Below are 16,855 nucleotides of genomic sequence, written 5' to 3' on the forward strand. Positions count from 1 at the left end.
CTTACTTGGTGGACTTTAGCATAGGGATCACATTGGCGGATCCAGGGGGGGGTATAAATATCAATTAATTATCTTATATTGAGGGTAGTTTATGTATGGAGATTCTTATATGGTTGAATTGTATGTATTAAGTTTGCTAAGCTTGACATTATTTGATATATAATTCTGGTCTGTTAGGGACTGTCTTAGAACATTATTTGATATATAATTCTGGTCTGTTAGGGACTGTCTTAGAACATTATTTGATATATAATTCTGGTCTGTTAGGGACTGTCTTAGAACATTATTTGATATATAATTCTGGTCTGTTAGGGACTGTCTTAGAACATTATTTGATATATAATTCTGGTCTGTTAGGGACTGTCTTAGGAAATTATTTGCTGTATACTTCAGGTTATTGTTAGGGAATGTCCCCAGACTTTATTTGCTGTATATTTCACGTAATTGCTAGGGTCTGTCTCAAGACATTATTTGTAGTGTAATTCAGATTATTGTTTGTGACTGTCTCAGGACATTATCTTCTGTATATTTCAGGTTATGGATAGGGACAGTCAAATAGATAATCCTTGCTCTAACTGGTTATCAGACACAGCTTGGGATAACATTACAGAGTTAGACAAACTAACCAACTTCCACGGAATAATTACATCCTTTGAACAATATCCAAAAGATTGGCACACATGGTACTCTTCTGCTGAACCAGAAAAAACACCCCTACCTGGTAAGTTTATATTTATATATATATATATATATATATATAAGTACGTCTAAACAAGTGACAACTCTATGACAGATCCATCCATACATATATAAACGATCGTAACGATCTTGCACCCTAGTAAGAAACAAAGTGAACAAACAATTTCTAAAGATTAATCTATTCTGCAATGATGTAATTTTCTTTAATACTGGATAGCACATTTCAATTCATCTTGAGAGCTGACAAAGACTATGTCTTTTCTGCTTAACCAACTGAGATCATCAGCAGCTGCACATTGATTAAAATTTGGAAACAATTGATCCAGAAAGCACTAAATTGCCAAAGAATTAGAGAAATCTTTACATAGATATAAGTGTCATTGTGTTGAAGTCTCATTGATATACATTCTTCACTCTTAGATAAAAGGTAGAATGAAAAAAAGGTATTTGAGATATGTTTTATACAAAAACTGAATTGAATTAAAAGAGAATTTATTTGTATGATCCTTAAGATTAAATCTCAAATTGTGTTTTACTCACTGATGATGTCTATATTACAGGAGAATGGGAGAATGCATGTAATGAATTACAGAAAATGTTATTTGTTCGATCCTTGAGACCAGACCGGGTGTCATTCTGTTGTACAACTTTTATTTTGAATCATCTGGGTGTAAAGTTTACAGAGCCACCAGCCCTAGATATGTCACAAGTTATCGATGATTGTAATTGTAAAACACCGCTGATATTTATTCTGTCTAATGGGGCGGTAAGTTATAGCATGTATCCTACTACATATCTTGACTTTCTCAAGTACAATTGATGAACAAATTTTCACTTATTTTTATGCATTTAAAATTAAAAAGGTAGAAGGTTTTATATTCTCGTTGGTTCAATCATTGTCAGTCTGATTCAATATGATTTTGTTCTTTGAGATAAATGATTATCTTTTTATATTTCTATAATGATTGGTACAGTAAATAAACCTGTATAAACCGGCCGGCTACGGGACTATGAAAAAGGGCTGGTTTGGACAGTAGGTCGTTTTATTCAGGTTTCCGTATTGGACCGTAAGTTAATGACTTGTGACGTCCGATATATTGCAGGTAAAAGTTCTGTCTAATTGTAAAATTATGTATGTAAATTATAAACTGATAATACAAAGCGTAATAACGTACTGTAATAACTTCGCACGATCGTTGTTTTGAATCTTCTTATTCATTGGCTATAGAAATTTAAGGAACTGGTTGTTCCTCGATTCGAAAAAATAATATTGTAACCTTTTTTTACATATTATCGTATGTCAAATAGACCTCGGTAGCATCAGTCTCCGACTTGTCAGTTTCACTTTCACTTTGTGCTCATTGTATTCATTTGCATCAGAATCCTTGCGTTGTTTGAATTGTGACACAAGAGTTTCTTTTTTCTTCCATCGTTCGTTTCCGACGTTGCTACAGTCGATTAAAAACCCAGAATATTATCAAACGAAATATAGTTGGTGTGTCTTTCAGTTTAATTATTATACCCCCGCTTTAAAAAAGGGGGGGTATACTGTTTTACCTCTGTCTGTCAGTCCGTCCGTCCGTCAGTCAGTCCGTCCCATGAAACTTTCGTCACATTTTTCTCAGGAACTACACATCCACCCTTTCTGTAATTTGGTATCAACATTTATATATGTCAGCCATACCGTGTGATGGGTTTTCAGATTCATCACTTGACAACTTCCTGTTTACCGAACACTTGTCTGATTTTACACATGATAGCCAAGTTGAAAATTTTCGTCACATTTTTCTCAGGAACTACAATACAAGGATTTCTGAAATTTGGTTTCAGGATTTATATAAGTCAGCTATACCGTTTGATGCGTTTTCAGATTCATCACTCGACAACTTCCTGTTTACCGAACACTTGTATGATTTTACACATGATAGCCAAGTTGAAAATTTTCGTCACATTTTTCTCAGGAACTACAATACAAGGATTTCTGAAATTTGGTTTCAGGATTTATATAAGTCAGCTATACCGTGTGATGCGTTTTCAGATTCATCACTCGACTACTTCCTGTTTACCGAACACTTGTATGATTTTACACATGATAACCAAGTTAAAAATTTTCGTCACATTTTTCTCAGGAACTACAATACAAGGATTTCTGAAATTTGGTTTCAGGATTTTTATAAGTCAGCTATACCGTGTGATGTGTTTTCAGATTCATCACTCGACAACTTCCTGTTTACCGAACACTTGCATATTTTTACACTATTAATATTATCCACTTGCGGCGGGGGTATCATCAGTGAGCAGTAGCTCGCAGTTTCACTTGTTAACACTTTTATAGTGTTTCAATAATACAGCTGACACTTCTGTACCATGTGTAAGTTCACAGTTTAACACCTGGATAATTGGTTATCCTTAAAAAGTCAGCTTGTATAAACAAATATGTTTAATTGCATATCGATCAATACTGTTATCATTTTAAATTAATTAGACAAACTGGTTTTGACAGGTAATAATTGATGTAATTAAGGGTATTGGGACTGCATCATTAGACCAGAATTCGGAATATACAGGGTCCGATTTACAAAGGGTATTTTAACAAAGACTTTGAAGGGAAAAAAATGGGACTTTAATTTTTGGGCGGAATGGACAGTAAACTGGTTTATTCAGGGTCCGGTTTACTCAGGTTTGACTGTATTGGGAAAAATAGTACTGTGAGTTCATAATAATTTAGTATGACTCATGGGATATTGATTTCCTAGATTTTTTTAGTATTGGTAAACCAGAAATTTTTAAGTGTTCAACAGAGTACAATTTTTTTTATAGGCTTGTTTGCATAAGGGTCTCTGCAAACCCATGAAAAAAATCATTTTATCTCTGACAATTTACCAAAATTGATATCAACAAAAATAAATGAATTCACATTATTTAAGGAGTTAGAACGACTTTAATACTAACATTTTACACTGCCATTGTACTCTTTTTATATGTATGTTACTTTAGTAATTGAAAAAAATAGAATTAGAAAAGACTGAACAAAGAAAATTATTGTCATGTATCCTTTGTTATAGAATTAATTTACCAAATTGTAAAACAAAAAGATCTTGCCTCTTTTTATTTCATGGTTTATAAGATAAACATCAAATTAGTTACTTCCTTTATTACAGGACCCAACAAATCACCTTCTACAGCTTGCTGAATCTAAAGGTTTGGCCAACAACTTCAATGCTCTGTCTTTAGGACAAGGTCAAGCTCCAATAGCAACCAGACTCATCAAGGAGGGAATAAGAGAGGTATGTAATATAGTGTAAAACATTCATGCTCCTAGAAATAAGAATACAGTAGATGTTTTAATAGTTACAGGACTTCTATTTTTTTCCTACAATGCTTTTTTTTGGGAAATTATAATGATGCTGTCACTCAAACAGAACATACAGGTTTCAGCAATATTTTAAAGTTTGTAACAGATCTGTCATTTTTTTTTTATTTTTAGGGTAACTGGGTATTTTTAGCTAACTGCCACCTCTCACTCAGCTGGATGCCACATCTCCATAAGATTATAGAACAATTCCAGACCCAGAAACCGGAGCCACATCCAGAATTCAGACTGTGGCTAAGTAGTAGTCCACATCCAGATTTCCCTATAACTATCCTACAGACGGGCCTTAAAATGACAACAGAACCACCTAAGGTAAGTAGTTAGGTGTAGTCCATATCCTGATCATGCAATAAGTGATCATGATCAAGTTTCTCCACACTAATAAATCAATCAAGAAAAGTTTTCCAGAGTAATCAATTTTGCAATTAAGATAACTCCAGAGTTTTCAAGTATGCATTACAATTCTTTATTACTTTTAGCACATTATGCTTATCAGTGCAATAAATACAAATACATTTTTATAACACAACATGACATAATACATCAGAGAAGCAAATAAATATCAAGTATTGACCAATAACAGTTCGGTCCTATGATTAAGTGCATTAAACAAGAATTTACACAAATTACGCAAATCTTTTACATTTTCAGTGCTGAGAAATTGCACTAATTTTAAAGACGATGGACGTCTATAATGATAAGGTTTAATAAACTGTCTCCTTAAGTCTCTATAGCATTCACATTGTCAAATAAGATGGAATTCATCTTCAGTGATATTCAAAGTACAAAGAGTACACTTTCTATCTAACCTATTTACTCCATGATAAATACCTACTTCAACAAACAAATTATGAGAAGACAATCTAAGGCGAGTTAAATACACTCTAAAATTCATATGATTAGTTAGATAATTCTGTAAACATACATTATTGACAATATATTTATATAAATAACACTTAGATGAAACATTCATTTAATCATTCAAAGTCTGTTTTGCTTGATCATATATCCTTGTTTTTACAAATAATAATAAATTTGTATCAATAATCAAATTGTCCTGGTTATACCAGATCTCATTTAAACCTAAGTTAAATAATAATTGTTGTAGTTGATAAATCCAACTGCTTCTAATATTACAGAAATTATACAGTTGTTCCCTGTAACAGTTTTTAAGAATACAGTTGCTTGTGGATAACAATTTTAACAAGTACTTCACTATTTTGTACATTCTAAAATATATCAAAGGATATCTACCCAATTCAAAATAAACCACAACATTTGTTGTACACTGTTTGACACCTAATATGTTTTTGCAAAAATCAAGTTGTATTTTTTCAATATTTGGAGCTTTATGGAAGCCCCATATTTCACAACCATAACATAAAATACTTATAATGTAAGTATCAAATAAATTCAAATATGTAAAAACATTCAAATACAATGACGAAACCTTCGACTTTAAACCAAAACAATGAAAGTAACTCCAGAGTAATCAATTATGCATTTAAAATATCTCCAGGGTAATCAATTATGCATTTAAAGTAACTCCAGAGTAATCAATTATGCATTTAAAGTATCTCCAGGGTAATCAATTATGCAATTAAAATAACTCCAGAGTAATCAATTATGCAATTAAAACATCACCAGAGTAATCAATTAATTATGAACTTATAGTAACTTCAAAGAAATCAATTATGCAAGCGAAGTAACTCCAGAGTAATTAATTAGGCAATTAAAGCAACTCCAGTGTAATCAATTATGCAATTAAAGTAACTCCAGAGTAATCAATCATGCAATTAAAGTAACCCCAGAGTAATCAATAAAGCAATGAAAGTTTCTTCAGAATGATTAATTATGCAATGAAAGTGTCTTGAAAATGATTAATTATGCAATAAAAGTTTCTTCAGAATAATTAGTTATGCAATAAAAGTTTCTTCAGAATGATTAGTTATGCAATGAAAGTATGTTCATAATGATTAATTATGCAATGAAAGTTTCTTCAGAATGATTAATTATGCAATGAAAGTGTCTTGAAAATGATTAATTATGCAATAAAAGTTTCTTCAGAATGATTAGTTATGCAATACAAGTTTCTTCAAAATGATTAGTTATGCAATAAAAGTTTCTTCAGAATGATTAGTTATGCAATGAAAGTTTCTTCAGAATGATTAATTATGCAATGAAAGTGTCTTGAAAATGATTAATTATGCAATAAAAGTTTCTTCAGAATAATTAGTTATGCAATAAAAGTTTCTTCAGAATGATTAGTTATGCAATGAAAGTATGTTCATAATGATTAATTATGCAATGAAAGTTTCTTCAGAATGATTAATTATGCAATGAAAGTGTCTTGAAAATGATTAATTATGCAATAAAAATTTCTTCAGAATCATTAGTTATGCAATAAAAGTTTCTTCATAATGATTAATTATGCAATGAAAGTTTCTTCAGAATGATTAATTATGCAATGAAAGTGTCTTGAAAATGATTGATTATGCAATGAAAATTTCTTCATAATGATTAATTATGCAATGAAAGTTTCTTCAGAATGATTAATTATGCAAATGAAAGTGTCTTGAAAATGATTAATTATGCAATAAAAGTTTCTTCAGAATGATTAGTTATGCAATAAGAGTTTCTTCATAATGATTAATTATGCAATAAAAGTTTCTTCAGAATGATTAATTATGCAATGAAAGTTTCTTCATAATGATTAATTATGCAAAAAAAATTTCTTCAGAATGATAAGTTATGCAATGAAAGTTTCTTAAGAGTAATCAATCGTGCAATAAAAATATATTTAGAGATATCTATTATGCGAATAAGCTCTGTTTACCGTGTAAAGAGTACAATCCAATAAAAGTGAGAAATACTACAAAATAATCATCTATACTATTAAACGAGAAGACCTCATTTTGGGTGTCGCTTCTCCTCCTTCCACAATAAATTAATCATCATGCCTCTGTGTCCTATAGGTAACATGTATAGTCGCATTTGTCATCCATTCTTATGATCATTCAGTTGGGGTTATTTTGTGATAAAAACAAAAAAGAATGCGTCCGGATATTTTCCCGTCATTGGACAAAACTTTAAGTCAGATTAGACTTCCGGTTTGTGTTTTTCTGTACTTTGAACATACAAAGACTATGAATAAAGTATATAAATTTGCTTTCTGCTGTCCTTTTGAGTTCTAGCATGTATCATCCTGGCTTAACGTGTTTCAGTTTAGGTTATTTTGGGAGGAAAACGAAAATGAATAATATTTGCTATTTACTATCAATTAGTTTACAGTGGCGGATCCAGAACTTTTCATAAGGGAGGGGGGCACTGACTGACCTAAAAAGGGGGTGGGCGTTCCTCTCATGCTTCAGTGATTCCCCATATAATCAACAAAATTTTTTCAATAGCAAAAAAATGCCCTGTCCCTAAGTACCTTTGACTTTTGATACCTCTCCTGAAATTCTCTGTATAGTAATTAAAGTATATATGCATGTTCATAGATTACAGAAAAACAGAAGGTATAAAAATCAGTATTTGGAAAATAGGGGGAGGGCAAAAAATGTGCCCAGTCCCTAAGTACCTTTGACTTTTGATATCTCTCCTGAAATTCTCCAGTCAGTATATTTTTTTTACAGTTTACATACGCTCTATTTCACCGCGATTTCGCGGGTGTGTTCTAGTATAACTAATACTATATGAATAAATTGTAAACAAGTATTATTGATGTGTTATTTCCTATCATTCATATCTTTTTTTTATATCCTATTTTTAGGGCCTGAAAGCCAATTTGAAGAGATTGTACACTAACATTTCTGACTCCCAGTTCCAGAGATGTCCAAAACAAGACAAGTATAAAAAGTTACTGTTTTCTCTCTGTTACTTCCATTCCTTACTGTTAGAGAGAAAGAAGTTCCTCACACTGGGATGGAATATTCTCTACGAGTTCAATGATTCTGATTTTGAGGTAAGAAAATGAAGCATCTATACACATGAAACTTAAAATCACAGTTCAGAACCAAAAATACCAGAACACGTCATACCAGAACACGTCAGTTAACTAAAAAGAAGGTTTTTTTTCACATTTAGACAATCACTTTGGACAAATTGTCATACATTGTAAACTGTGGATTTACTTCACATAAGAAGCAAGGAACTTGATTTGTCTATACTTTTTTTTTATCTCCATTGTAATTTCTCTTTTATTTACCTCAGGTATCAGAAAACTTAATGTGTATATATCTAGATCATTATGAGGAAACACCTTGGGAGGCAATGAAATTTTTAGTGGCTGGTATAGTGTATGGAGGTCATGTGACTGATGATTGGGATCGTCGCCTGTTGATGACATATATAAATGATTATTTTCAAGATGGAGTCATTAGTACAATATTTTACCAGTAAGTGTTTTGTACGGCCATGAATGTTAATTATACAATGACACTTATGACACATATATCAACTACCATTTTCAAGAGGAAGCTAACAATAGCAGAACTATCAAGGATTTCAAATCCTTACCTGACCAAACTTTATATTTCTAAAAAGTGAATAGATCATATAGGTGATAAATAAAGCATAATTTAGAAAGGATGGAACTGGTTATTAACATTATTATTTAATAATTCAGAGGGAATCTATTTTGTTGTTGTCCTTCACCTCATTAATATTACATGAATAAAACATAATAAAATGTATTTTATTTTAGACTGTCATCTTTGCCAACTTATTACATACCTAAAGATGGTCCGTTAGCTGTGTACAGAGAGTATGTCAGTATGTTACCTAATGTGGATCATCCTGAGGCCTTTGGACAACATTCTAATGCTGACATACAGTCACAGATACAGGAAACTAAGATGATGTTTGATACATTGCTGAGTCTACAGCCCACGGTGTCCCTTGTAGGGAGTGGAGAAAGCAGAGAGGACAAGGTATATGATCAGGGCATAGTTGGGTTTTCAGCCACTGTGTCCACATATGAAGTGGAGAAAAACAGGGTTTGGTTGGATAAGTAACAGGGTTTGTTTAGGTGACATGACTTAGTATAAATCCAACTCATAAGAGGTGAAGAAAACAGGGGGGAATAAGGTATTAGGTTTGTATAGGTGTTAGGATGGAAACAATAATACAGAAGAACATTACTTATGAAAATAAAAAGATGTTGTATGATTGGCAGTGGTACAACTATCCAGTACAGACCAAATGATGTAGATATAAGCACATATATGTATATGATGTATAAAATGAGGAGATATGATATAAATGCCAATTAGACAACTATCCATCAGAGTTGAAAATAAGTGATATTAAGCAATTATAGGCCACTGTATGGCCTTTAACAATGAGAAAAAAGTAAAGTTGGCTATTAAAGGCAAGACATGAAAAATGTGATACAATACAAATGATTTGTTTTTTATAACAAAACAATTTATGAAAAACAAATAGGACAGACATCATACAACAATCTCTGTACTTCAGGCTTCTGATTTGGGAAATATATTTAGTCTGTATATAAATAAATCGGTCCTACTAAAAAGCGCCCGGGAGCGCCCGGGAAAAGAAAAAGCGCCCGGGGAAAAGAAAAAGCGCCCGGAGAAGAAAATTAGCGCCCGGGAGAAGAAAATAATAATATTTTATAACAATATTTTTTTCCTTAAAAAATAACTAATCATTGCTTGTTTTGTCCTTAATATAAATGGGGATATGTACGATGCTACATCTAAAGTGTTGTTGTACTTCAGTTACATTTTAGATTTCAAAATTGTATATTAAAGTAAGTAAATAGATATAAATAAGAGTACAGTATATAGAAGAATGATGAAAGACATTGTCCTCGATCAAAATGTATATTTTGTTACTAAAAATAATCGGTACCTGAGGTCTAATATTTTCGCAACGGCATGGTGAACACTTTTTTATACAGATGCTGAGATAGATTTATTATATCTTTTTATAAAACTAAAACTGTTTCAATGGCTATGGTTATCAGGGTTTTAATGCTTAGACTTAAATTTAAACCAAACTTCTGCTTTTTACCCTCTTGCGCTTTTTCTGTTCCACGGGCGCTATATTTTCTTCTCCGGGCGCTTTTTCTTTTCCCCGGGCGCTTTTTCTTCACCCGGGCGCTCCCGGGCGCATTTTAGTAGGACCCAAATAAATAGATCCTGTATGATATAGACTATATTCTTTACATTTTAGGTGTTGAACCTAGCTGCCAATATCTATAAACAGATCCCAGATGATATAGACTATATTCTTTACATTTTAGGTGTTGAACCTAGCTGCCAATATCTATAAACAGATCCCAGATGATATAGACTATATTCTTTACATTTTAGGTGTTGAACCTAGCTGCCAATATCTATAAACAGATCCCAGATGATTTGGACTATGAAGGAACAGTTAAGATTCTTGAGATGGATCACAGACCAATCAACATTGTATTATTGCAGGAAGTAAGAGTAACGTCTGACTGTATTATTAATATTACTGTACATCAAAGGGACTTTTATTGCTGTTCTTCATCCTGGTACTTATTGGAAGTTCTTCATCCTGGTATTTATTGGAAGTTCTTCACCTTTACTGTCAAACTTTATATAGTAATGAAGCATGATCCCCGGTAATTTGAATGATAATGTCATGTTATGTTATATAGCCTGCCTCTTTAAATTTGAACATTTAACTTTCTTCCACATCATTACTATATCAAAGTTAAGAAATTTAGATTCTATCACTGCAACAAGTGTATTACGATATTTCTTCACTTGAGACAATAAAATTTAAATATTTAAAGTGCAAGGCCTTCCAAGCTTTTTATTTAATTAAAATTTAACTTTTGAGAGTGGAGAAATATTGTAATACTCGATTTTTAGTGGTGTAATCTGTTTACGATTTAAAGTGGTGTAATCTGTTTACGATTTAAAGTGGTGTAATCTGTTTACGATTTATAGTGGTGTAATCTGTTTACGATTGATAGTGGTGTAATCTGTTTCCCTTTTATCCTTCCCTTTGCAGAAAGTTATGTTCTTTATATATGACGTCATCAGACATGGTCACCTTTTTTCAGGATGTCGCAATAGGAAATTCAGGAGAAATAGAAAAAAAATTAACGTCATAATTAAATTTCGACCAATTATTTGCTGAGAACAGATTTTTCCTTAGTGATGAGAAATATGTTTCTTGCACCACTCAAGAAATGTGAAAAAGCACAAAAATTAGAAAAAATATTTTATTAATATCTGATAACAAGAGAACATGGGTCGTCAGCATGAGAGATTTTGGAATTTTAAAACATGATATGATTGAGTTAAGTTTACTGTTAAGAATGCTGTATAAAGAATAATAAGTATGCCAAAAGTAAGAATATAAACACATCTTTGTATGGGGATAATTGTAGCTTAAATACCTGGTTTTCTATTTTTAAATGCTTCCTGATGCTTAAGATACCGGTAGATGTAAAAAAAATGTTTAATTAGTGACAGTAAGTTAGTGATCACACCCAACTTATTTTTTTCCAGATTGAGAGATACAATACTTTAATGGGAATAATCAGAACAGCTCTGACAAATTTAGAGCAAGGTATTAAAGGCTTAGTTGTGATGACAATGGAATTAGAGAATACATTCCAGTGTATATTTGATGGTAGAGTTCCACCCACTTGGCTAAAGGTTTGTTTGGTTTTGTTTTACTTTAAAAATCAACAAAAGCGTACATTTTGCAACTAAATCATTTCACATAAATTATTTATTACGATTGTGATACTGTATATTAATAATTATATTATTATTTGTTGATTAATGAGGTATCATTGTTGAAGACTGTACATTAATATATAGTTGCTAACTTTTGTGAAATTTTGCCTGCTGGAGAGTTGTTTCATAGGCAATCATACACCATCTTCTTATATTTATATTTATAAGCAAGTAAAATGTATTATTGAATATTCAAATTTAGAGATTATTTTTATAGGCTTACCCATCACTTAAACCATTAGCTTCATGGACCAGAGACCTTGTGGTCAGGGTAGAACAGCTTTCAAAATGGTCCAAGAGAGCAAATCCCCCATTTATATACTGGATACCAGGCTTTACTTTGCCTACTGGTTTCCTGACTGCTGTACTACAGACATCAGCTAGACAAAACAATGTAAGTGTATTTATGCTACAACAATCAATAATATACTGGTTACCAGGCTTTACTTTGCCTTCTGGTTTCTTGACTGCAGTAGTACAAGTATCAGCCAAACAAAATAATGTAAGAGTATATGCTGCACCAATCACCAATATATTTATATTATATACAGTGTAGCAATTTTATTATTCATTGAAGTCACAAAAAAACATTGACTCTATGGCAATTGTCTTTATAGCTCTCTTGTGCTTTTATTGCTTTCCCTCCTTGTATAAGAACTTTGAAGATAGATTAAAAAAAATTGTAAGAAGGAGATTTTCAATCCCTGTTTCTTGTCTTAATGTTTTATCATTATTGCAGTTGAATTAATTATTTTTAATCATTTGCACCTTTGTTAGGTGTGAGAATTTAGAAGTATAGCTGTCCATGATTTTATTTTAGTTTATTATCTATAATATAGGTGTCTATTGATACTTTGTCTTGGGAGTTCAGTATTATGACTGTCAGTGATGAAAACATTATAGGACCACCAAAGGTAAGGTATAATGTATTAGAATATTGAAGACATCATCATAGTTTGTGTGAGTTAAGAAATGATAAAGATGAAACATATTCTTTTTACATTTTTATTATAAAATGCAAAATAAAAACTAACTCGTGTAGAAAAAGTACAAAATTGACAACACAAGATCCATGTAAAAAGTAAAATGACAAAAATACTGATCTCAAAGGAAAATACAAATCAGAAAGCTCATACACATTCAACTAATTGAAAACAACTGTCATATTCATGCTTTGGTAATGTTATTGAGCTCGATTAACTTTGCAAAATTTGATATGTTTTGTTATGTAATACAAGAGTTCAAAATTTGATATGTTTTGTTATGTAATACAAGAGTTCAATCAAGTTTTGAAAAGAAATAGAGCTGTTGACTTATAATTTAATGTTTCCCAAATGCATATTTATAAGCGCTTTTGAACCAATTAAGTTGGCAATTTTCGAAATTTACCAGTTAGAGAAAATTTTAAAGTTGTAATTCCTTTTTATGTTGAGTTATATTATGGTTACATATGTTTTATTTTAAGATTTTATTTTAATCTGGTGTTGATCTGCAACATACCTCAAAATTAAAAATGACGATATAACATGAAGCTATATGGACTCAACTTAAGACAAAAAAGCATACAGATATGACTAAAGAATCACTGTGGTTTCTTAAACAGTCATATGATTTGAGCTCATTTAATTACCTTACCTAAAAGTCTGTTTTATGTTTACTGTTTTGTGTGTATTGTAGGATGGTGTCTATGTGAAGGGTTTATTCCTACAAGGAGCAGGTTGGGACATGAAGAATTCTTGTTTGGTAGAAGCCAAGCCAATGGAGCTAGTATGTCCTGTACCAACCATTCATTTCAAACCAGTTGAAAACAAGAAAAAGTCAGCAAAAGGTATTCACACAACTAGCTGTTATAATTCTTCAAATTGTTGTTAGATTTTGTTACATGGTATCTGTTGTTTTTATTTGTTGTAAGTGTTGGGCTACATGGTAAATTCATATTATGAATGGATGAGTTTGAAATCTAAAAATAATGCCTTCATAGATCAGTTTATTTAAAAGTACTTGTAAACTTATATTTAATAATTATGCAAAGATTGTAGACAGATCATCATTAAAGGAGGAGTGTCATGAACACTGAGTCAAAGTAAATCTTGAACTTTATCTATTACAGGAATATACACTTGTCCATGTTATTACTATCCCAACAGAGCAGGGAGTGGAGAGAGGTCGTCCTTCATTGTAGGGGTGGATATGAAAGCAGGAGAAAAATCACCTGATCATTGGGTAAAAAGAGGAACAGCTTTATTAATGAGTTTAGACTATTAAACAGACCATAGATAGAAATTGATAATAAACTAATTTATTAGAGCCATCTACAGTGGACTATGTAAAAAATCAAAAATCAAACGACTGATATAACTTGACTGCTTTCTATGTAAAGTACTTATAGTTACATAATATATTGGAATTAACCAAAATATTGTTTTTAATGACTGAACTTATTGTATGTTTTTCTCTGCACTTTCATATTGGTCTGATAATAAAAGGATTGTTTTCATTTTAAAAGTGTCCAATTCTTGGTAATTTAGGTCTAAATAGACATATTTCATTGGCACTTGTCTATGATTAAAGATCATATCATAATGTCGGATTTCTTTTATTATTGGTTATAGCTTGTAAATAATAGTTTGCAGTTGCATCTGATTAATGTTTACCTCATATACAAGAATCAGAATTTATTTGCAATCCAGTTTGAAATTTAAGTACTAATTTTAGATTTTCTGTAAAACTAAATAATCAAGGTATTTAGGATGATATGTAAAAAATTGTTAAACTTGAAAATAGAGGAATTAATCTCTAGAAAAGCATGATTAATTTGATATAAAAGATAAGTTATATATTTCTTCTGTAAAAAGCTAGTACTTGTGTTTTACCAAAATAATATGTTGTATATAAGTTGTCATTTTTGTAAAATTTATCATTATTACGATAACCAATTTCTTTTTTTGGGTAAATCAAGAAATTTACCAGATTGATGGTTTTTTTTCAAAAAATTTATTATTATTGCAAAGGAAATAAAAAGTTTCCAAGTTGATGGTTACCTGGTCATTTAAACTTTTGCAAAGTGAACTGTTGCATTGAATAAATACAATTTGTTCTCTGTGAATGGGAACATTGATTTTTCATTAAGTGAACTCCATAGAGATAAAAAAAGCTATTGTATTATTTAATGGGACATTTCACTTTGCGAAAAGTGCCAGGTAAACAACAAGTGATTCTTTGGGGAATGGTTTTGTTTCCTTTGCAATAATCAAAAATTGGCAAAATGTAAATGAACAGGTAAAAAATAACAACTGATTCTGGGGAAAGGTTTTATTTACTTCGCAATAATAAAATCCTGAAATTGAGGACACACAATCGGGTTAGATTCTCTTAGATCAAATTGTAAGTCCCCAAACTATATTATAATGTTCTTATAAAAAAAATATGCATGCACTATTTTTATGTGTAAGGCTATATCAAGTAGTCCTGCAAATGTTAACAGCAATGAGCTAATACACCTTATCGTTAATCCCGGCTGACCCTGCCGCTTGAACTTTTGACGCATACAACAATCACTTTTCCATTGTGGCGTTAGATATTTTGTATTGTGAAGTCAAAATTTTACGGGAACCTGTGTGATATCCAGTAATGGCGGACAAATAGCAATAAGGTGTATTAAATCTAAGCCAGTGTTGAATTAGGTTAAGTAATTAACAAAATACTTACAAAAATTCTGTGTTAGCCTTTTAAAGTATTTATATAGCAAATAATGTGATGATATATATATTATTCGAATTTTACTTAATTGTTTTTGTATTTTTCAAATGTTTATTGATTGTACTCTGTGAGAGAATATTATGTATGTGTTTGCATTCCTAATTATTAAAACACATTAAAGATTGTTTAAATATAACTATTTATGTTTTCAAGTTCCTCATGGATGTCCCTTTTTGTCTAATTTATCTTGAAAACTACAGTGTGACTTAAGTACAAATGTATTACTTATCTGGTGACAGCACGGTAAACATTTTATATGTATTTTGAATGCTTTTGGTTTGATATCATGTCAATACCATAGTTTGGCATTGCAAAAGGTCTTGCTTCTCTGCGACTCCTTATGACATCTGATACTAAATCTACTGGAGGTGTTCTAATTGATATTCTTATGAGGAAAGACATAGTTTATTTATAAGTTGAATTTGGGTTATTAACTATCTTGCAGTACATCTACATCTACATAATACTTCTTAACTTCAATATGTTGAAGATTACAGAAGGCACTTACTAGGGACAAAATTTAAAATCTGAACATATTTACAATAATTTCTGAAACGTTTTTAGCTCACCTGGCCCAAAGGGCCAAGTGAGCTTTTCTCATCACTTGGCGTCCGTCGTTAGCTTTTACAAAAATCTTCTCCTCTGAAACTACTGGGCCAATTTTTACCAAACTTGGCCACAATCATTATTTGGGTATCTAGTTTAAAAATTGTGTCCGGTGACCCAGCCAACCAACCAAGATGGCCGCCCCTGAATTGGTAATTTTAAGGAAATTTTGCTGTTTTTGGTTATTATCTTGAATATTATCATAGATAGAGATAAACTGTAAACATAAAAAATGTTCAGTAAAGTAAGATCTACAAATAATGTTGACCCCTTTAGGAGTTATTGCCCTTTATAGTCAATTTTTAACCATTTTTCGTAAATCTTAGTCATCTTTTACAAAAATCTTCTCCTCTGAAACTACTGGGCCAAATTAAACCAAACTTGACCACAATCATCATTGGGGTATCTAGTTAAAAAATTGTGTACGGTGACCTGGCCAACCAACCAAGATGGCCGCCATGGCTAAAAATAGAACATTGGGGTAAAATGCAGTTTTTGGCTTATCACTCAAAAACCAAAGCATTTAGAGCAAATCTGACATGGGGTAAAATTGTTAATCAGGTCAAGATCTATCTGCCCTGAAATTTTGAGATGAATCGGACAACCAGTTGATAGGTTGCTGCCCCTGAATTGGTAATTTTAAGGAAATTTTACTGTTTTTGGTTAT

At 31.5% G+C, this 16,855-nt stretch overlaps 1 protein-coding gene across 1 annotated transcript in view; it reads left to right on the forward strand.

Annotated features, from left to right (window-relative positions):
- Positions 1–15,718, forward strand: part of LOC143067200 (dynein axonemal heavy chain 2-like) — a 101,029-nt gene extending 85,311 nt beyond the window's left edge. Inside the window, exons 68-80 of the mRNA XM_076240295.1 lie at positions 535–721; positions 1,260–1,465; positions 3,861–3,986; positions 4,187–4,384; positions 7,845–8,036; positions 8,285–8,469; positions 8,778–9,003; positions 10,411–10,527; positions 11,590–11,739; positions 12,041–12,217; positions 12,663–12,737; positions 13,501–13,651; positions 13,934–15,718. Of these exons, the coding sequence (XP_076096410.1) occupies positions 535–721; positions 1,260–1,465; positions 3,861–3,986; positions 4,187–4,384; positions 7,845–8,036; positions 8,285–8,469; positions 8,778–9,003; positions 10,411–10,527; positions 11,590–11,739; positions 12,041–12,217; positions 12,663–12,737; positions 13,501–13,651; positions 13,934–14,088 (2,145 nt within the window). The 3' untranslated portion in view covers positions 14,089–15,718. The remainder of the gene's footprint in view (positions 1–534; positions 722–1,259; positions 1,466–3,860; positions 3,987–4,186; positions 4,385–7,844; positions 8,037–8,284; positions 8,470–8,777; positions 9,004–10,410; positions 10,528–11,589; positions 11,740–12,040; positions 12,218–12,662; positions 12,738–13,500; positions 13,652–13,933) is intronic.
- The last annotated feature ends 1,137 nt before the right edge of the window (positions 15,719–16,855 follow it).

This window comes from Mytilus galloprovincialis, chromosome 3 (genome assembly GCF_965363235.1).
Source record: "Mytilus galloprovincialis chromosome 3, xbMytGall1.hap1.1, whole genome shotgun sequence".
Lineage (NCBI taxonomy): Eukaryota > Metazoa > Mollusca > Bivalvia > Mytilida > Mytilidae > Mytilus > Mytilus galloprovincialis.